This window comes from Pelophylax lessonae, assembly GCF_965119305.1.
Source record: "Pelophylax lessonae genome assembly, chromosome: 13".
NCBI classification, from domain to species: domain Eukaryota; kingdom Metazoa; phylum Chordata; class Amphibia; order Anura; family Ranidae; genus Pelophylax; species Pelophylax lessonae.
Window position 1 is genome coordinate 59,668,083 of NC_138780.1, and position 23,003 is coordinate 59,691,085.

General features: G+C 48.8%; 1 protein-coding gene across 1 annotated transcript in view; it reads right to left on the reverse strand.

The window, feature by feature from the left end:
• Positions 1-6,661: 6,661 nt before the first annotated feature.
• The window catches only part of RTF1 (RTF1 homolog, Paf1/RNA polymerase II complex component), a 588,556-nt gene continuing 572,214 nt past the window's right edge, over positions 6,662-23,003 (reverse strand). Inside the window, exon 18 of the mRNA XM_082242851.1 lies at positions 6,662-7,332. Within this exon, the coding sequence (XP_082098977.1) occupies positions 7,226-7,332 (107 nt within the window). The 3' untranslated portion in view covers positions 6,662-7,225. The remainder of the gene's footprint in view (positions 7,333-23,003) is intronic.

Sequence of the window (23,003 nt, forward strand, 5' to 3'; positions counted from 1 at the left end):
AGTTTCGTATCCGAGAGCAAACCCTGCTGTCGATACCTGCAGACCTTATTTTATAAATTAAGCGCTTGTGGGGAACTGTATCAAACGCCTTAGCGAAATCCAGGTACACCACATCCACTGGTCTGCCCCTATCTAGCTCACAGCTCACCTCCTCGTAGAATGTTGAGATTGGTTTGACAAGAACGCCCATTTGTAAACCCGTGCTGATTACTGGTGATGATGTTGTCTTTAGCAAAACTCTACCATATAGTCCCTTATCCCCTCCAGAAGTTTACATACTATCGATGTCAAACTGACAGGCCTATAATTTCCCGGGATATGTCTCTGCCCCTTTTTGAATATCGGTATCACGTTAGCTTTCCTCCAATCCCCTGGTACATTTCCTGTCATAATACTGTCAGCAAATATCAGGAACAGTGGTCTAGATATTATCTTACGGAGTTCCTTGAGTACTCTCGGATGTACGCCATCCGTGCCTGGTGATTTGTTTGTGTGAAGTTTATCCAGCCTTTCCCTGATTTCACTCTCTGTTAGCCACAGTGGCAAGACCTGTGTATTACTACTAACCATACAGTCATGGTCAGTGTACCCCTCCTTTTCCTCTGTAAAGACTGATGAGAAATAAGCATTCAGCACGGTTGCTTTTTCAGTGTCCTCTGTAACCATCCTCCCATCATCGTTAATTATGTGTGCAATATGTTTTTTTGCTTTTGATATATTTAAAGAATTTCTTTGGGTTTTTTTACTATCCTCTGCTATTTGTCTTTCAAAGTTGATTTTAGCCATTTTGATTTCGTGTTTACTTTTCTTATTTGCCTCCTTGTATTGCTGGAAAGCCGATACTGTGCCCTCTGATTTATATTTCTTGAAGGCCATTTTTTTCCCCCCTAAGTTTAACATTACGGTTAAGCCAGCCAGGTTTGGCTTTGTCTCTTCTAAATTTATTTCCCATAGGAATGCACTGCAAGATGCATTTGTTTAATATGTTCCTAAAGCATTCCCATTTTTCCTCCGTGGTCACTGATCCCAGGGTTTGGTCCCAGTTTACCCTTTCCATCAATGAGCATAATTTTGGAAAGTTTGCCCTTCTGAAGTTTAGGGTTCTTATGTTCCCCACTTGCCTTGTTATATTTTGCATTTACACTAAATGTGATCATCCTGTGATCGCTAGAGCCCAGGTTGTCCTGGACTCCTACCTCCAAGATTAAGTCTGGGTCATTAGTGATCAACAGATCTCGGGTTAATTGAAGTCCCCCAATATGATGACTGATCCCAGCTCTACCTCCTCCCTTTGGTTGGGTGGCCTATAGCAAACCCCCACAATTACCTTTCCCTTTTCTTCTTCCCTATGGTGTTCTACCCACACGGATTCTAACTCCATACGCATCCCTTCCGTAATATCACTCCTCTGTCACCCTTACATTGTTCTTGACATAGAGACATACCCCTCCCCCTCTTTTTTCCTACCCTGTCCTTCCGGTACACCTAGCACCCTTGGATATTGGCCAGCCAGTCGTGTGAGGGGTCGAACCAAGTCTTTGTTATTCCCACAAGGTCCATGTCTTCCTCATGTACTAACATTTCCAACTCATCCATTTTATTAGCTAGGCTCCTGGCATTAGCATATACCCCTCTTAGTTTTGTGGAAGTTGATCGTGAATGGTGAGGTGATTATGTTTATTCCTGTTTGGTCTGAGGTTTTCCCGCACAGACCCCCCAATTGACAAAATGGAACATTTTTCACTGTCATGCATTGATCTTTGCGTCAGCACTGGGGCTGCCCTCCCACTGATGGAACGGGCGGAATATGCACTGTGGGGAATCTCGGATCACTCCCCGTTGGTGGTCTGGATCACTGTGAGGCCTCGGGCTAATTAGCGCAGGGCCCGGTGGCGCTTGAATGACTTTTGGCTGAAACTTTTCCCACCGGATGACATTTAGGCCAATATCTCCTCTTATTTCACTTATAACGACCACCACGGGAGTGTCCTTTTGAGGTGGGATGCCTTCAAGTGCTTTCTCAGGGGAATTTAGATATCGAACATTAGAAGTGTGCAGAATAATTCCAAGTGCTATGAGGAGCAGCTGGGTCAGTATGCCCACAGATTGGAGGAGGAGTATATAGCCAACCCCACTGACGAGACGCCTGTGGAATACCGGAGGGCTTGGAGGCACAACTCTTCTCCAAATCCAATAAGCTATATCCTACCTATAGGCTCCTTCAGAAGGTATGGGATAAAACCAAACAGCTACAACTGGTCTCTGGATATACACTACCTATAGCCCGATATGGAATAATCGCACGTACCCTGAACTGTATAAGCTAGATCAGGCTGGCAGGTGGTGCCCCTTTGGGGTGACTCATCTCAAACATATTTTGGTAAACGGGTCGTTAGTGTCCTTCGAGCAACTGCAACTTAGGTTCTCAGTTCCTGGGAATAAGCTGTACTATTATATACAACTGAAAACACGCTGTGCGGGCCCAAACCACCTTACAACAATCGCCTATGTCTTCCACCCCTATATTCTCCCTTATGCAACAATTCACCTCCACTAAGGGGTTTATATCCAGCTGTAATGCCTCCTTGTTGGTAACATACTTGAAGAAATACCCTAGCAGGGCGTGCAAACACTTGTGCACAGATGTGAGTGAGATTCCTGACGAGCAGTGGGAGGACGCCTTAGTCAGTTCATTTGTGTTCTCTTAATGTGTCACATCAGGTGTCTCAGCTCTACGTTCTTCTTCAAATTCACCACACACCACTGAGTCTTCACACCATGGGTCTCCGCCCCGATAATATGTGCAGTAGATGTGAGAGTTACGTGGGGGGATTTGGTACCCTTACTATGGAGATGCCCGAAGTTGCACCGATATTGATCAGCGGTGACCTATACTGTTAACAGGGTCCTGGGCCTAGAGATCCCACGGAATCCCAGGCAATGTTTCTTGGGTATACTTGACCACATAGTACAGGATAGATATCTACGAGAGGCTGCTGCTCAGGCCCTGTTACAGGCCCGCTTACTCATCCTTAGAAATTGGATAGCACGGGACCCTCCAACCTATAGGATGTGGATGGAGCAATTGGGCGCCACCCTTTGCATGAAAATGTATATACCAGCATAGGGGCTCCCCCTCCAAGATTAAGATTTGGGGTTTGTGGCTGATGCTCCGGGAATGGCCCCAACAGATCTGATCTGGGATCGTTTGCTGATTTAGACCCCGTGGGTGCCCGAGGGCTCATTTTCTTTGCACAGGGGATCCCGACAGGTTTCCTTTTTGCTTATTGTTTGGTTAACATAGCATTACGGTTATGTAGATCACTGTTGGCTTTGGCCTGCTATTGAGTCTGTTGACCGACTGAGATCTGTATTGCTCTGTACAATTTTCTATACTCTGATGACTGAGTGTACCATAAGTGTATTTGTGCGAGTTTTCTCAAACTTCTCTTGATTTAAAAAAAAAAAAAAGGTCGCAAAATTGTGATCCCACTGCCACACTAGCGGTATCACAAATCCCAATCCAGTATAATCTGTTAGAGTGAGGAAAACCTACAGGGGATGCAAAAAACATTACCCAACCGCTCAGGAGGCTGGGACGTTCTGTGAAACAGAAAGTAAAAACGATCTGACACAGGAAATAGAAAAAAAAAAAATGCCTGGGTCATGGCTAGATCAAATGTGCCATGCCTGCCGCCTGTCGATCTGGACTACAAGAAAATGGCATTCCTATGGGGAACTAACAGAAAATGTCTGTCCATACATTCTCAATGGAAAATGAGCATGAATCCACAGCAAAATGGCAGCCCCCACGGCGCGCCATGCGCTCTCCCGCATCCCCAAGGGGGGGTCCCAGCCCAGTGGCACCAGTATGTCCTTAAAGGACCCCCCCAGGGCAGCCCTCCCCCAGCAGCAATGCCACAGCGGCCATAACATTCCCGCCCTAGGGGGAGGGCTGGTATGTTCGAGAGGCTAGGGGGACCGAGGGATCTCCCAAGGGTCCGACCATTCCCAGGAGGGGGCCCACGTCCACCCGAGACGGCCAGAGGACAGCATTACTCTGAAAAAAAAAAAGGGCGCATCAGGGCTGCTCTGTGCAAAACCCTCGCACAGAGGAGGTAAGTATAACATGTTTGCTGTTAAAAAAAAAAAAAAAAACACTAACCTTTACAATCACTAAGACAACATGAAGGTAAAAAGCAGTCGGACTAGAATAAGAAAATAAAAAGCTTCTTATAGATTTATAAAAAAAATCCTGGAAAGTTTTAATACACTCAATAGACATATGCTTGGGAAACGCATGTAGCTGTGGACTCTTAAAGACAAATCTGATGCTGCTACTTTTGCCCATTTTACTTGGATTTTTTCAGTGGAGGCATTAGTGAGGGTACATTTTGACAACTACCGAGATTCAGTCATCAAGCCTACGCAATGCTCCCCGATTAAGATCCAAGTCCAGTGCCTCACATTCACCTTTTCTTGGAGTGATGTATCCATGGAAGCCATGCGGGAAAATATGCGACAAGTCGTAGCTCTGGTGCACACAAACAAACCTTATTTCTTTCACAAAATTTACTGGGCAATGCTCTGAACAAGCACTTATTAGATACAGTATTTATCCTTAGATTCAAAGACAGACTATAAAATATTAATTTTGTTTTTTAAATATGTGAGCTCTGCAACTGTTTCCTTAGCTTGAATTTCTTATGAATTACATAGTTAGTGAGGTCAAAAAAAGACATTCGTCCATCCAGTTCAACCTATGATGTGCGTGTGTGTTTGAGTTCAGACTTAAAATGGAACCTGAAGCTGCAATAAGGGAACTACCACTGTTAACTCTAAAGATGCTGAGGCTTTCAGCTTTAAAGTGGATGTAAACCCCATTCATAAAATTCAATCTGGGCACACATCTGTAGTGTTTACTTATCTATCTCCAAAGCCCTAAGTCCCGTTTCTTTCCGCTGCTCTGTTCCTGTTATCAGCATGATAACTTCTGGCAAGTTCTCCAACACAGGAGATAAACGCAGCTGTAAATTTGTGTCAGGGTGGGTGCACAGAGATTGATTAGCAGAGAGCTGGTCTATTCACAGCACAGCTCTGCATGTTTCTTCCTTCCACTGCCTATGTGGAGGGGGGGTGCCTTTCTTCCAAACAGCTGTCACACCGTGTATGCCCAGACTACAAACCCAGTGCTGGTAAAGGAAGAAAGAAATTCTAACACGATGTTCACTTTGCAAACAGTGTAGAAAACTGAAGACCGCATATCTACAAATAAAACTTATGTAGGGAGATTTGTTTCATCTTTGTGTATCATCTGGGCCTGTTCACTTTACTGGGTATATGCGAGGGTTTACATTCACTTTAAGCCGGCCATAGATTTAATTTCGGCCGGATCAGCAGGGACTGGCCAAGAATCAATTCATGTATGGGCAGGCTGCTTGTACAATGGATTGACTTTAGTCAACTGTCCTGCCTTAGAATTCTTTCACAATATAATTATAAACTTAAGCCTAGTACACACAGGCCGAATGTCAGGTAACATCGGGCAGTTCAATAAAAACCAGTCAACGTGTGTATAGCAGCAGGTCTGACAGAAGGCGGCCAAATGTCTGGCCGGCTTTTATCGGAAGAGGATGCGGGAAAACTAGCAGTCGACTGGCAAGTGACAGAGCGCTGACTGGAGTGTTAGGACGGGGGAACCCCCTGTCCGAACACAATAGAACAGCAGGGGAAAATCACTGTACTACATCGGTGAACGGAGCGGATAGTTTTTTTTTTTGTTCAACCCGCTGGGTTGAATAAAAATAAATAAATATTGGTGTGTACCAGGCTTTACCTGGAACAAGCAGATGCATATCTGTTTTCAAGACATCTAATATGCATATAATCGTTCTGGGTCAGTAACTCACTTTAGTGAAGCAATCAGAAGCCTCTGCACACTGGACGTTAAAATGCCACTTCTAAGGGTGTTTGACTTTTTTCCAGCCTCTAAAAGCCTATGTGTCAATGCACACATAGGTATTTTCAGGGATATTAGAAGAGGCGCTTTTAGAGGTTGAAAAAAACCCCCCGATCACTTGCACGTTCAGGAGAAAGAAGCGTTTCAGAAGGAAGAGCGCTTGACGTGCCTATAGGCCTGTAAACGTGCCCATTCTATTCTGACCCATGAAATAAGTGAATGCTAAAATGCTATTGCAAAGCATGCATTTTTTAAGCTGCTTTTCGCCTTGCAGAAGAAGAGGCATTTAGAGGAGTTGGGCAATTGTCCATTGTGCATGAGGCCTAAGGATCATAGCATCAAAGTATGCTTGCTTTAGGTTTGTTTTGTTAAGTGATTCACAAGGCACCAAATAGAAGTCCGTTCTGAACCTTGCAGTTTTAGGCCCCTTTCACACTTTTACGACTTGAAAGTCATGCGACCTTGAAGCAACTTGAAGCAATGCCTGTGTAATTGTGAGGTCTATGGACCTCAAGTCACATCAAATTTAGACCAAAGTAGTGCAGGGACTACTTTGAAGTCGCTGGTGCTCACTGGAAATCATGGGGTACGACTTGTAATGCAACACAACTTGTCATGCGACTTTGCAGTCCCAAGTTGCTCAAGTGTGAAAGGGGCCTTAAAAACATGCCAGCTGAGTCAACATAATAAACACATGCAACATATGTTCATAAGAATCCTTTATTGAGTTATCTCCTTACAGTTATGGTTTTTAGGTTCTTATTTACAACCTGTGAGAATTTATACAGTCAGCCATCTGACTGTATTTCAGAAAAACAAAAATATTATGCATATCACAGGTATATTCCAAATGCAGCATTGTCCTTCAAACCATTCTTCAAGCCAATGGTATAAGAAAGTATGTTTATCATACAAAAAGCCTCCAAATTGTTTTTTCACATACTAAGATTTAATAACGTAGCGCCCACGCAGTCTCTGATCCATAAGCTGCAGAGCCTCTGAATCCCTTGTAATACTATGCACTGAGATCAGGATTTTTAAGAGTGGGGAAGCAAACAAAAAGAATGCAAAAATCACATATCCACAGTGAGGGTAGAGAATTGATGTGGTGAACTCCTTTAAGTCAGTAGGTTTATTTTACACGTTAATGATATTTCCAAGTCTTTGCTTAACTTTGTTGCTGCTCCAACCCAAGGAGGACAAACAGATGAAGGTTGGGACACAATGGAGCATGCAAGGACAGAAGCAGCAGGCTGGTGGTCCAGGTTAAATAAGTCCTCTCCTTTTCTTGTAGTCCTCCAGATTTAAAGATCTTCGTGGCGCACCATCCTTGGCAGGGGGTGCCTTTGCAGAAATAGCAAGGGACTTGGATTCTGTAAATCAAATATAATATATTTCATGAATACTGTTTAAAGTATAACAAATGTTTATTTTTTATATTTAGGTTAGGGTACAGAGGGACTAGAACACCTGTATGTTTGTATTGCTGTCTATGCATCCATTAGGGACACTTACCCTCTCTATTGGTCCTGTATACTGTTATCATTGAAAGTAAAAGTAAATCCCCAAATTTTGGGTCGACACCAGAGCAGTAAAAGACAATGGGGGGGGGGGCACTAGTTTTGGTGATACCCTGGGATTCCCTCACTTTTGAGGAATTTGCTCTTGCTTCCTGTGTTTGCTATGGGACAAGAAATAAAGGAAATCTCTCCAATGGGACAGAGATGGCAAAAAAAAAAAAAAAAAAAAAAAAAGACAGGGTTTATTATAACCTTTCCTTGCTGTATTCAATATGTAAAAAAAAAAATGTTTGGCTTGAGTTTTTACTCAAGGAGCACGTGAGAAGTTTAGTAATATTAGTCTGACATAACTATAAGTTTTTTAAGTGTGTCAAGGCAAAACGTTTTTCAAATTTTTGTAAGAGCTTACTGTAAAACTCTTTTTTCTGAGTCTCTAACAGTCATAGCCGCTCAGTAAGCGTTCACGAGTGGGTAATGGCGCCCTCTGCAGGAGTAAGCTAGGCAGTTGGAAAGGTTAAAAAAAAAAAAAAAAAAAACTTTCTACACAGACACACCTCCAGGGGGCCATCCCTCAGACATAATCCTGACACAGTTACTACTGTCGTTCAGTTTTGTAGCAAGCAGTACTGGAAGGAAACAACCCCAAAACACAAAGACAGAGGGGCGGGGGCTGCGACTGTCAGAGGGCTCAGAGAAAAAAGAGTTTTACGGTAAGTTCTTACAAAAACTCTATTTTCTCTTGAGTCCTCTGACAGTCGCAGCTGCTCAGTAAGCCTTCCCGAGTGGGACGTCCCAAAGCAGTGCAGGTGTAAAGGGTGGGAAGATGCAAACTACTGAAAAAGGGCGTGTCAACCAAGCCAGTGAAAAAAACCAAGCCAACAGGGCAACAAAAGATCAACAGGAGCTAACCCAGAATAAGAAAAAACACCCCAAGAAGAGACAGAAAGAAACAAGTCTCTTCAAACAACCACCGCACTCAAAACTTTGTTGCCAAAGGAAGCATCCGAGGATGCCATCACATCAAGTTTGTAAAATTTCATGAAAGTGTGCACAGACGACCAGGTCGCCGCTTTGCACACCTGAGCCACAGAAGCCTGATGGCTAAACGCCCAAGAGGCACTGACCGCTCTAGTAGAATGTGCCCTCACAGGGAAAGGAGGAACCTGACCCTTGATTGAATAGGCCTGAACAATCTTCTGTCTGATCCATTTAGAAATGGTTGCCGCAGCCGAACCCTTCCAAAGGTCGCTCTGGAAGGAGAAACCGTGAATCAGACTTCGGAAAAGACTCCGTGGCAGACAGGTAAACCCTGACCGCCCGGACCACATCCAAGGAATGTAAGGCAAATTCCTTGGGATGCTTGGGCTTCGCACAAAGCCAAGGCAAAACAACATCTTCGTTGAGGTGGAAAGAAGAGATCACGTTGGGAAGAAAAAATGGATTGGCTCTCAAGACCACTTTGTCCCTATGAACAACCAGATAAGGCAAGCGGCAAGACAGAGCCGCCAACTCAGACACTCTGCGAGCAGAGGTGACAGCCACCAGAAAGGTAACTTTATGGGACAACACAGGCAGAGGTATGTTCTCAAAGGGAGGCCGTTGCAAAATGGACAAAACCAAATTCAGGTCCCATGGAGGCAAAGGAGCCTTCCACGGGGGAGCCAGATGACGCACCACCTGAATAAAGGTGCGAATCAAGGAATTAGTAGCCAAGGGACGCTGGAAAAGAATGGCTAAGGCCAACAACTGACGTTTAATCGTGGCCAGCGCCAAATGCTGATCCACATCTTCCTGCAGGAAGGCCAAAACCATTGCCATCGAAAAGGAGCGGGGATGAAACCCATGCGACTCGCACCAGGCAATATACGCCTTCCAGGTGCGATGGTAAATCTTCCTAGAGGTAACTTTCCGAGCCTTCAATAAGATAGTAAGGACAGCACTCGGGAGACCCCTGTCTTTCAAGACTTGGCTTTCAATAGCCACGCCGTCAAAGCCAGAGACTGTAAAGCAGGATGGAAGGTCGGCCCTTGAGAGAGTAGATTGTCTCTTTAGCGGAAGCCGCCAGGGAGGCTCGACGACCATCTGCACGATGTCTGCGTACCAAAACCAACGCGACCAGTCTGGGACCACCAGAATTACCCGCACCCGTTCAGACGCCAACCTGCCGAGGAACCTAGACAGCAGTTGAATCTGAGGGGAGGCATAAATCAGCCGATACTGGTGCCAGGGCACCACCAACGCGTCTGTGGCGTCCGCCAGAGGATCGCGGGTTCTGGCCACGAACCTTCCCACCTTGTTGAGAAGGGACGCGAACAGATCCACTTCCGGAGTCCCCCACCGGGCACACAGGAGGCGAAACACCTCCGGATGCAGGGACCATTCCCCCTGGTCCAGGGTCTGGCGACTCAGATAGTCCGCCTGCCAGTTTTCCACACCCGGAATGTGAACAGCCGAAACCACCGGAAAGTGCGTCTCGGCCCAAGACAGGATCTCAGCCACTTCCTTGGCCGCCCGGGCACTCTTGGTGCCCCCTTGGTGATTAATGTAAGCCACCGCCGTGGCGTTGTCTGTCTGAACCCGAACCGTGCAACCCTGAAGCCGAGTTGTCCAATGGAACAAGCAAAGCTTGATCACACGAGTTCCAAGACATTTATCGGTATGGAGGCCTCCTCCGCCGACCACGACCCCTTGGCACAAAGCGTGTCCAGAACTCCACCCCAGCCCGACAAGCTGGCATCCGTGGTGAGCACCGTCCACAGCAGAGGCCGAAAGGACTTGCCTTGTGTTAGAGTTGGTGACAGGAGCCACCACAAAAGATCAGATTTTGCGAGGTGGCTCAGAGAAACCCTCCTGTCCAACGACTGAGGCGTTCTGTCCCCCCTGGCAAGAATCTCTGCTTGCAGAGATCTCGTGTGAAATTGAGCAAATGGGATGGCTTCGAAGGCCGAAACCATCAGATCCAGAGACCGCATACAGGCCTGTAGAGAGGAGAGATCGTTGTTCCTGAGGGACCTGATCTCGCCTTGCAGGGTCCGGAGTTTCTCCTCCGGGAGAAAGACTTTTGCCTGAGTGGAGTACGGGACCATCCCCCCAGGTAAGTGAGGCGAACTGAAGGGGTCAGAGGTGACTTCTCAAAGCCGACGGTCCACCCAAACTCCTGGAGCATCTGAACCATGACTGACAGATCGCTCGTCAAGGTGGCACATGAACTCGCCCTAATAGGAGGATGTCCAGATAACCAAGGACCGCAATCCCTTTAAACGCAGCAAAGCCAGCACCGGAGCCAAAACTTTGGTGAATACCCTGGGAGCCAAAGCGAGAGCCAAAGCGAGACCAAAGGGTAACGCCACAAACTGATAATTCCACCGCGAAACGGAGATACCGCTGATGACCTTCGTAAATAGGAATGTGCAGATACGCATCCTTTAAGTCAATGGAGGCCAGAAAATACCCAGGACTCAACAACGCCACCACCGACCGGATGGATTCCATCTGGAACTTCTGTACCCTCACAAAGCAGTTCAGAGACTTTAGGTCCAGAATCGGACGCACTTTGCCCTCTTTTCTGGGCACCATGAACAGACTGGAATAAAACACGCAAAACCCGTCCTGCGGAGGGACTGGCACAATGATTCCTTGGGCGAGAAGATCTTGCACCACCCCCTTGAGATCCCTTAAATGATCGGGAGTCAGATGGAAATTTGATGGAAAGAACCTGTCTTAAGGGCGAGATCGAAACTCGATCTTGTACCCCTGAAAGAATCCGTTCGTGACCCCCCTGTCCTGAAACAGGGACAACCAGGGTCCCTGAAAACAATGCAGAAGTCCCCTTACCCCTGAAACGGGTGAGGGCGTCCCTTCAGGAAGAGATGGACTGGACCGACGAACCGGACTGACCGGCCTTGGGCTTACCCGACCAAGGTTTCTTGTGACCACCTGAGGTCTTGAAGGTTTTACCCTTATCCTGCGCCCTGAAGGCACGAAAGGACCCACGATGAGCATTTAAGGAAGGACCCCGTCTAGCGCGGGGGGATTTTCCCTTAGTGGCTTGGGGCAAAAGGGTACTCTTCCCCACCCCCCCGTAAGTCCCTTGATCAACTCATCCAGAGTGTCCCCAAAAAGACAACCACCCACATAAGGGACATCAGACAGTCTTTTTGGAAGCGTGGTCAGCTGACCAACTCTTCAGCCAAATAATGCGGCGGATCACAAGCCCCACTGCAGACAACCATGCGACCAAAGGAGCCTCGTCCAAGGCCGCGTCACACAGGTACATCACGGCCTGGGTCACTTGATGCACCATGTCAAGGGCAGCAGGAGAGGCCGACTCCGCCACCAAAGTGCATCGAAGCACCTTGGACCATTCCGTGACAGCTTGAGAGACCATCACCGAAGCAAACACAAGCTTGAGCAGGGAGCCTGCCATCAAATACATGTGGCGGGAAAGCGTCTCCACACACCTATCTGCCGGATCCTTCAACACAGGGGAGCCCTCCACGGGCATCAAGGTGGATTTATTCAACCTAGAAACAGTGTTGTCCACCTTAGGTGACACGTCCAACGATTGTCAACAGGATCCGCAAAGGGATAACAGTATTTAAACCGCTTAGGCACTGCCAGCATATGCTTGACGCAACGCCATTGGTCGTTTACGGTTTCGTGAAACGCCTCGGGGCAGGGAAAGACCTGACCCGACTTCTGGGCTTTGCGGGACCCAAATGAAACCCGCTTACCTGACAGGGAGGGCTCATCATCGAGATTTAAAGTCTCCTTAATGGAACTAATAAGTGCATCCACTGCAGCGCGTTCCCGCGCCACCGAGGAGGAAGACTCTTCCTCCTCCCCATCTGAATGTGAGGACTGGGACCCCTCAGAGGGGACGTTGTCCATGGCAACCAAATCAGGCTCTGAGTCAGAAGACAGAGGGCAGCGACCGTTTTTGAGAAGTGCGTTCAGACAACAGTAGATCCACTTTGGACGCCAAAGTCGCAAAAGCAGCAGATAATGAGGCCATGGAAGAGGATTCAGGGGTTCCTGAAGCACCAACCAGGTCTGCGAGGAATTTACTATCTTGGGTCTCCATTTTTGCAAAAAAATTTTTTTTGGGATGCTGGCCCTTTAAAACAGCAGTTCCCACGGACCCACACCGCAAAACTGCACCGCCCTTGGAGACCCCTTAAAAACCGCTATAGCCACAAGAAGAAACCGTTTTTGCAGGAAAATGTCTGAAAAAAGTTAAAATCACCCCACAGTGTACTTGCCAGACCGCTCACACGCTGCTGCAGTGAAGAGAAGAGAAAAGAGGAAGTGACCTCACGCATTAGAGGCCTATGGCCACCCTGAGCCACAGAAAAATGGTGCCTGATAAAAACCTATGGGAGGAAGCACTGGCAAAATAGCCACCACCCTTACTAGGCGGACGCCCACAGCAAAGATGGCACCTGAACTGGCGCCAAAACGGTGATAGAAAATAGCTGCTGTCCACACAAAGAGGCCTAAATAGCCTGCCCTCACCCAAAATTTCGGCCGAACGAAGGGCGCCAAATAGAGTAAAAAACACAGGAGCTGGCCACCACAGGGAACCCTAGAGAACCCCCCGGGATGCATTAAGCCCCCACACCATAGGAGTGTACACTGCAGAGAGCCCCCAGGGACACAGGGGTAGCATCACTCACCAGTCCATAGATCGCTTGCACCACTCTGATACGGAACACCTCCCACCCTGAGTGGGGGTGCCGTCAGCCAGGAATGATGCTGGCAACACACGGGCGTTCCTGAGTTGAGACATCTCAGTGAAGATGGGTCTCCGCAGGCTTGTCCCCGTCCTAACGGACATGGTCATTGCGAGGCCTGGGCGCACCAGTGACCTGCAACGCTCGGTGGCAGGCTGGGACTCCGTAATGATCTACATTATCCAGTGCGCGGCCCAGCTCTGCTGTCACTTTGTAGTCCTCCAGGGATTCCCTGACTAACTAGCGATAGTGAGTGAGGAGAATAAATAAAAAAAAGCTATTTTCAAAGAAAAAAAAACAGGTTTCAAGAAAGAAAAATAAGGAAACTGAGAAACTAGGTCCCAGCTGGGAGATCTAGACCTACTCCTGACGCTAGGCAGCATAAAACTGAAGGACAGTAGTAACTGTGTCAGGATAATGGCTGAGGGACGGACCCCTGGAGGCGTGTCTAAGTGATGAAAGTTTTTTGTTAACCTTTCAAACTGCCTAGCTTACTCCTGCAGAGGGCGCCATTACCCACTGGTGAAGGCTTACTGAGCGGCTGCGACTGTCAGAGGACGCAAGAGAAAAGTGGATTTTTGTCTTACCATAAAATACTTTTCTCTGATGTTCATTGACGGACACAGCTCCAGAATCTTCTTGACCATTGGGTTATGCTGCCCCCTACAGGAATAGGACACTAGACAGGAAAAACTTTATAACGCCTATGGAGCACTCAATTTTGTTGCAAGCAGTGTCAGAAGAAATACAGGTCCTTCTCAAAAAATTTGCATATTGTGATAAAGTTCATTATTTTCTGTAATGTACTGATAAACATTAGACTTTCATATATTTTAGATTCATTACACACAACTGAAGTAGTGCAAGCCTTTTATTGTTTTAATATTGATGATTTTGGCATACAGCTCATGAAAAACCAAAATTCCTATCAAAAAATTAGCATATTTCATCCGACCAATAAAAAAAAGTGTTTTTAATACAAAAAAGTCAACCCTCAAATAATTATGTTCAGTTATGCACTCAATACTTGGTTGGGAATCCTTTTGCAGAAATCACTGCTTCAATGCGGCGTGGCATGGAGGAAATCAGCCAATCAGCCTGTGGCACTGCTGAGGTGTTATGGAGGCCCAGGATGCTTGGATAGCGGCCTTGAGCTCATACAGAGTGTTGGGTCTTGCATCTCTCAACTTTCTCTTCACAACATCCCACAGATTCTCTATGGGGTTCAGGTCAGGAGAGTTGGCAGGCCAATTGAGCACAGTAATACCATGGTCAGTAAACCATTTACCAGTGGTTTTGGCACTGTGAGCAGGTGCCAGGTCGTGCTGAAAAATGAAATCATCTCCATAAAGCTTTTCAGCAGATGGAAGCATGAAGTACTCCAAAATCTCCTGATAGCTAGCTGCATTGACCCTGCCCTTGATAAAACACAGTGGACCAACACCAGCAGCTGACATGGCACCCCAGACCATCACTGACACTGGACTTCAGGCATTTCCCTCTCCCCAGTCTTCCTCCAGACTCTGGCACCTTGATTTCCAAATGACATGCAAAATTTGCTTTCATCCGAAAAAAGTACTTTGGACCACTGAGCAACAATCCAGTGCGGCTTCTCTGTAGCCCAGGTTAGGCGCTTCTGCCGCTGTTTCTGGTTCAAAAGTGGCTTGACCTGGGGAATGCGGCACCTGTAGCCCATTTCCTGCACACGCCTGTACACGGTGGCTCTAGATGTTTCTACTCCAGACTCAGTCCACTGCTTCCGCAGGTCCCCCAAGGTCTGGAATGGGCCCTTCACAATCTTCCTCAGGGTCCGGTCACCTCTTCTCTTTGTGCAGCGTTTTCTGCCACACTTTTTCCTTCCCACAGACTTCCCACTGAGGTGCCTTGATATAGCACTCTGGGAACAGCCTATTCGTTCAGAAATTTCTTTCTTTGTCTTACCCTCTTGCTTGAGGGTGTCAATGATGGCCTTCTGGACAGCAGTCAGGTCGGCAGTCTTACCCATGATTGCGGTTTTGAGTAATGAACCAGGCTGGGAGTTTTTAAAAGCCTCAGGAATCTTTTGCAGGTGTTTAGAGTTAATTAGTTGATTCAGATGATTAGGTTAATAGCTCGTTTAGAGAACCTTTTCATGATATGCTAATTCTTTGAGATAAGAATTTTGGTTTTTCATGAGCTGTATGCCAAAATCATCAATATTAAAACAATAAAAGGCTTGCACTACTTCAGTTGTGTGTAGTGAATCTAAAATATATGAAAGTCTAATGTTTATCAGTACATTACAGAAAATAATGAACTTTATCACAATATGCTAATTTTTTGAGAAGGACGTGTATAACCCAACTTAATAGAGGGGTGAGTGCTGTGTCCGTCAATGAACATCAGAGAAAAGGATTTTACGGTAAGACAAAAATCGGATTTTTGTAAGATCTTACCGTAAAATCCTTTTCTCTTAGCTCATTGACAGACGTAGTCTTCTTGATTCACAAGAACTGGGTTATGTGGTCTCCGCAGGAGTAGGACTAGGCAGAAAAGAAAAAACGTTCTGGCTCCACCCTAGGGGCAGTCCCAGAGGGTATATCCTCCCTCTCTCTGCTACAAGGCATCAGTTCTGTCACAAAGCAGCAACAGAGAATTTAACCCAACCCAACTCAATGATAGAGGGGCGGGTACTACCTCTGTCAATGAGCTAAGAGAAAAGGATTTTACGGTAAGATCTTACAAAAATCCGATTTTCTCTGTCGCTCATTGACAGACGTAGTCTTCTTGATTCACAAGAACTGGGACATCCAGAAGCAGTGCCACAAATGAGGGGTGGGATTGACAGAAATCAAAATCCAATCTAGAAGGCCCAACCGGTGCCAAACTAGAAGTTTCAAAGGCTCATTATAAACAAAGAATGAGACTCAAATAAAAAATTCCAACGGAAAAAAACCCTCGAGGTAGACCACTGGTCTCCTCAAATGGCGGCCTGCAAAACCTTGCGGCCAAACGAGGCATCAGACGATGCCATTACATCAACTTTATAATGTTTTGTAAAGGTATGCACCGACGACCAGGTAGCCGCCTTGCACACCTGGACCACTGAGGCCTGATGGCGAAAGGCCCATGACGCACTAAGTGCCCGAGTGGAGTGCGCCTTAACAGGGAACGGGGGCTCCCGACCCTTAATAGAATAAGCCTGTACCACCGTCTGTCTGATCCATTTGGAAATAGTCGCGGCAGATGCAGGCAACCCCTTTTTGGGTCCATCCGGGATCACAAAAAACGGAATTTTTGTAAAATCTTACCTGTAAAATTCCTTTCTCTGAGTCCTCCGACAGTCGCCGCCTCTTCATATTCGTCACATATGGGGTATTAGACTTTGCTCCGAAGGAGTAGCTAGGCAACAGAATATGTTAACAATAAAGCTTTAACATATCCCACCCTCAAGGGGTGGTCCCCTCAGTCAATACCCTCCTACTTCCTGCAACCATATCTCAGTTTTAGTGGAATAGCAGTAGAGTATACATTCAAACCCCAAAAGAGGGGCGGGGGCGGCGACTGTCGGAGGACTCAGAGAAAGGAATTTTACAGGTAAGATTTTACAAGAATTCCGTTTTCTCTTACGTCCTCCGACAGTCGCCGCCTCTTCATATTCGTCACATATGGGGACGTCCCAAAGCAGTGCAAACATGAGGGGTGGGAAACGCATCCGCGCCGAAAGGCAACGCAGTCTCCACATCAAAGAAAGGAACCTTACCAAAGGAAGGAAACCAGCTGGGCAACAGCAAAAATAAGTGCTCAACAGGAGCAACAACCCAGGAAAAGACAAAAAACCAGGGGATACAAAACTTATCCCAACAGCCAGGAGTCTCCAACAAGGGACCCTAGGGAACAGCCGCACTAAGAACCTTGCGGCCAAAGGAAGCATCCGCCGATGCCTGAACATCCACTTTGTAGAATTTTGTGAAAGTGTGTACGGTCGACCAAGTCGCCGCCTTACACACCTGGGCTACAGAAGCCCCATGACGATAGGCCCAAGACGTACTCAGAGATCTAGTAGAGTGCGCCTTCACAGGCACAGGGGGAACCTTCCCCTGCAAGGCATAGGCCTGTTCAATGGTCTGCCTGATCCATTTGGCAATGGTAGAGGCGGAAGCCGCCATGCCCTTCCGAGGACCCTCTGGAAGAACAAACAAGGAGTCCGTCTTTCGAAAAGACTCAGTCGATTTAAGGTAAACCCTAATCGCCCGAACAACATCCAGAGAATGCAAGCTCACCTCCTTTGGATGTTTAGGCTTCGTGCACAACGAAGGCAAAATAATATCCTCGTTAAGATGGAATTCCGAAACTCGTTTCGGCAGAAAAGAAGGATTAGGTCGCAAGACCACCTTATCCAAATGAACAACCAGGTACGGAGACTTGCAGGACAAAGCCGCCAGTTCCGACACTCTGCGAGCCGAAGTGATCGCCACCAAAAAGGCGACCTTTTTGGACAACATAGACAACGAGATCTCCCTGATCTGTTCAAAAGGAGCACGTTGTAACACAGATAGGACTAGATTCAAGTCCCAAGGGGGCAAAGGATCCCTCCTAGGAGGAACCAGATGCCGCACACCCTGAAGAAAAGTGCCAACCAAGGAGTTGGAAGCCACGGGACGTTGAAACAGAACGGCCAGCGCAGACACCTGACCCTTTATCGTAGCCAGCGCCAAACGCTGATCGACACCCGTCTGAAGGAAAGACAGCACACGGGAAACCGAGTACGTGCGGGGTGAAAACCCCCTGGACTCACACCAGGCAAAATAGGCCTTCCAAGTACGGTAATAAACCTTTCCCGAGGAAGACTTCCTCGCGTTGATCAAGGTATGAACAACCTCTGGAGAGAGACCCTTCTCCTTCAGGACCTCGGTCTCAACAGCAAGGCCGTCAAAGCCAGCGACTGTAAAGCAGGATGGTAAATCGGTCCTTGAGACAGTAGATCGTCCCGAAGAGGCAGACGCCAGGGGGCGTCGACCACCAGATTCACGAGGTCTGCGTACCAGGACCGGCGAGGCCAGTCCGGTGCCACAAGAATCACCGTGCTGCGTTCCGAGTGTAACCCGCGAAGGAACCTGGACAGCAACTGAATCGGTGGAAACGCGTACATCAGCCTGTACTGATGCCACGGGGCCACTAACGCGTCCGACGCGTCTGCCCGAGGGTCGCGCGTCCTTGCCACGAACCTCTTCACCTTGTAGTTGAGGCGAGACGCGAACAGGTCCACATCTGGAAGACCCCACTTCGCGCACAACATCTGGAAGACAGCCGGATGGAGAGACCATTCCCCCTGATCCAGGGTCTGGCGACTCAGATAGTCCGCCTGCCAGTTCTCCACTCCCGGAATGTGAGCCGCCGTTATCGCCGGGACATGAGTCTCGGCCCAAGACAGAATGTCGGCTACTTCTCGAGCCGCTCGGGCACTCCTGGTGCCCCCTTGGTGGTTGATGTAGGCCACCGCCGTGGCATTGTCCGTCTGCACCCGAACCGGGCAGCCCTGCAGCCGGTCCGTCCAGCGATGAAGACAGAGCCTTATCGCACGCAATTCCAGAATGTTGATCGGGAGGGAAGACTCCCCCTCCGACCAGGTCCCCTGGGCGGACAGAACGCCCAGAACACCACCCCAGCCCGACAGGCTGGCATCCGTGGTGATTATCGTCCACGAGATCGGACGAAACGACTTGCCCCCGGACACCAACGGGGACTGGAGCCACCACAGAAGGTTTTCCCTGGTGCGATGACTCAACGAGATCTGAAGATCCAGAGATTGAGGTCGCCCGTCCCACTTGGACAAGATCTCCGCCTGGAGACCCCGCGTGTGAAACTGCGCGAAAGGAATCGCCTCGAAAGCCGAGACCATCAATCCCAGACATCTCATACACGTCCGCAGAGACGAGTTCGGAACGTCCCTGAGGGACCTGACTTCCTCCTGAAGAGTCCTGAGTTTGTCTTCCGGCAGGAAGACCTTCGCCTGCACCGAGTCCAGTATCATTCCCAGATAGGGAAGACGAACCGACGGACTCAGTGTCGACTTTGGAACATTTATCGTCCAACCGAACTCCTGCAGAGTTTGCATCGTGACAGACAGGTCCTTCTCCAGACCCTGACTGGTCGCAGATCGAATCAGAATGTCGTCCAGATACCCCAGGACAGAAATGCCCTGGGCCCTCAATAATGCCAGAACCGGTGCAAGCACCTTGGTGAAGACCCGCGGAGCCGAGGCGAGCCCAAAGGGCAACGCCACGAACTGGTAGTGATCCTCCGCAATGGCAAATCGAAGGTATCTCTGATGACCCTCGAATATGGGGATGTGAAGATACGCATCCTTCAAATCGATGGAGGCCATGAATTCCCCCGGAACCAGGGCAGCCACCACCGAGCGCAGGTATTCCATGCGGAACTTGCGAACCCGCACAGAGCGGTTCAGAGCTTTCAAGTCCAGAATCGGACGAACCTTGCCCTCCTTTCTGGGCACGGTGAACAGATTGGAATAAAACCCCCGAAATCTGTCCCGATGAGGCACCGGAACCACCACTCCCTGAGCCCTCAGGTCCCGCACCGCCAGGTGCAGATCCCGCAGGCGCTCTGGAGACAGTTGTAGATTTGAGGGAAAAAATCTGCTCTCTGGCCGAGAGAGAAACTCGATCTTGTAACCAGATCGAACGATTTCCAGAACCCATCTGTCCCGCACACGGGCCAACCAGGGCTGAAGAAAACCGAGCAAGCGTCCCCCCACCCCAAAACTGGGTGAGGGCGCCCCTTCAGGCCGAACTGTTATGGGCCGCAGGTCCGGATTGGCCGGACTTCTGTTTCCCAGACCAGGGTTTCTTCTGAGAGCCCTGGCCTTTGAACGGTTTGCCCTTGTAGTGCGGCCGAAAGGCACGAAAAGACCCCTGAGGGGGCCGAAAATTCGCATGCTTCTTCCCAGAAGCCCCCTTAGCCTTGGGGAAATGGGGCAAGAGAGTGCTCTTACCCCCGGTGATCCCCTTAATCAACACATCCAGGGACTCCCCAAAAAGGCGAGACCCATCATAAGGCAGATTGGCTAAGGTTTTACGTGAAGATTGGTCCACCGACCAACATTTCAACCAAACCAGGCGGCGAGACAACACCGCCACGATGTGCACACGTGCAGCCAACGGAATCAGGTCCAGGTCCGCATCACACAGATACATGACACCCTGGTGGATCTGATCCACCATGTCCAGGGTCGCCGCCGAGGCCGAATCGGCCACTAGGACGCGCCTAAGCATCTGCGTCCAACTTGCGATCGCCTGGGCCGCCATGAGAGAAGCAAATAGAGCCTTAAGCATAGAACCCGTAACAGAATAAGTATGACGGGCAAGAGACTCCAGTCTCCTATCCGTGGCATCACGGAAAACAGGGGATCCCTCTGCAGGAATCGCAGTGGCTTTGTTCAAAACCGCAATTGCATGATCCACTGGTGGAGGCACACACCACCGTTCATCAGTGGCAGGGGAGAAAGGATAACGCAGCTTGAATTTACTTGGTACCGCAAAAGGCTTGCGCAGATCGCGCCATTGATCCTTTACAGCGCACTGAAAATCAGCATTGCAGGGAAAAACCTGCGGCGTCCTGCGTTTTCTCTGCGTCCCATAAGCCGCCAAAGGCAGCGGGGGGACACACTTCGTCCTGCAAACGTAGCGTCTGCTTAATGGAAGCAATCAACTCATCCATGATTGCAAGCTCTTCAGGCGAGCCAGGGGGAGAATTATCAACCCCCTCAACCTCAGCCTCTACCTCAGACCCCACTAGATCAAGAGAGGAGCGGGACCCCGATAGGGGGGTCCCTGCCAGAACAGCCCCATCACCTTCAACCTCAGAATCGGAGGACAGAGCAACTCTGGGCCGTTTAGTAGATTGAGCAGCCACCAGCATTTGCACCTGGGCAGCAAGGCCAGCCACAATAGTGGCTAAATCCCCCCCTGGGGGGGAAACAGCGGTCCCCTGGCTTTCCACCAATACTGTGGGAAACTTGCCCTCCTGAGAATCCATTGCCCCTGTACGCCAGACAACCAAGGGTTAACTGCCCCCTTTCAGCAAGCGCAGCAAACGCAGCCCACCGCACACACTCAGGCACAATGAGACCCCCACAGGGAATATACAGACTGAATACAGGCAATGGACAACAGGAATAGAAGGATAAAACCTGAGGAGACCCCGCTGCTGCTGCTGCCTCGACCGGTGTTCCAGGAAAAAGGAAGTGATGCTGCCAGGGCGCTCTATGTAAGCCTATGGAGGCTACAAGAAAATGGCCGCCGTGCATGTAAACCATGCGGCCGGAGCGGGCGCCGGTAAAATGGCGTCGTTTGGCGCCGAAATCGCCGCTCCACAGTGCATAAAAACACACACAATTTCATCCCATTATATGGATACATGTTAGATCGCCGCAGCGATCGCTGTATATGCCCCAACATGCCATTAAAAACATGCCCCACAGCACACAGCTTCCCACACTGCCCAGCCTGACACACACAGTGTCATACAGCTCCCCCCCCCCCTTGCAGCCCACAGCATGCAGCCGAGAGATAGGGAGACAAGCAGTGTGATTTAAAGGCAGGTTACACAGTCCCAGACTGAGACCCCCCCAGACAGACAGGTCCCCACATAGACACACTTACCTCATATGGCGTGGGGAACCCGCACAGGCGAACAAGCCGCTGCACATGAGGCAGGGAGAGTCGCAATTCAAGACGCACACAATGGCGGTTAAGAAACCGCACAGCGTCCGGTGAGGTAGCCACCTCACCAAACATCCCTGCACCGAACAGGGATGGGTCGTTCACCGTGCCAGGAGCGTTACCTGGCTGAACGCTCGATGGCAGACTGGGAAGCCACTGACCCACGACCTGCGATCAGGGGGATCAGCCCGAGACCCAGTCCGCATGATCCTCTTCGTCCGAAGAACTAACTAATGCTGACAAAAACAACAGCTAAGTAAAGGTAGAGAAAAAACTCAAATAAAATATTAAAAAGAAGAAAGAGTCTGGGACAAAAAGTCCCAGCACAGAGAGAGCCAGCCACTCCTGACAAGCTAGACATTAAAACTGAGATATGGTTGCAGGAAGTAGGAGGGTATTGACTGAGGGGACCACCCCTTGAGGGTGGGATATGTTAAAGCTTTATTGTTAACATATTCTGTTGCCTAGCTACTCCTTCGGAGCAAAGTCTAATACCCCATATGTGACGAATATGAAGAGGCGGCGACTGTCGGAGGACGTAAGAGAAAGTGAATCCGTCTTGCGAAACGAGTCTGTCGTTTTCAAGTATACCCTGATCGCCCGGACCACATCCAAGGAGTGTAAAGCAAACTCCCGAGGATGACTGGGCTTAGGACACAGGGAAGGTAATACAATTTCTTCATTCAGATGAAATTCTGAAACCACTTTTGGTAGGAAGGATGGATTCGGACGAAGAACCACCTTATCTCTATGAACCACCAGATATGGGGGACGACAAGATAATGCGGCCAGTTCTGACACCCTGCGTGCAGAAGTGATAGCCACCAAGGCGGCCACCTTCTGGGACAACGTAGGTAGAGGAATCTCCCTAATATCTTCAAAGGGAGGTTTCTGAAGAACCGACAATACTAAATTAAGATCCCAGGGTGGTAACGGCGCGCGCACTGGCGGAGCCAGATGTCGCACCCCCTGGATGAAATTCCGCACCAAGGAATAAGTAGCCAAAGGCTTCTGAAAGAAGATAGCTAATGCTGAGACCTGACCCTTGATAGTACTCAAGGCCAGTTTC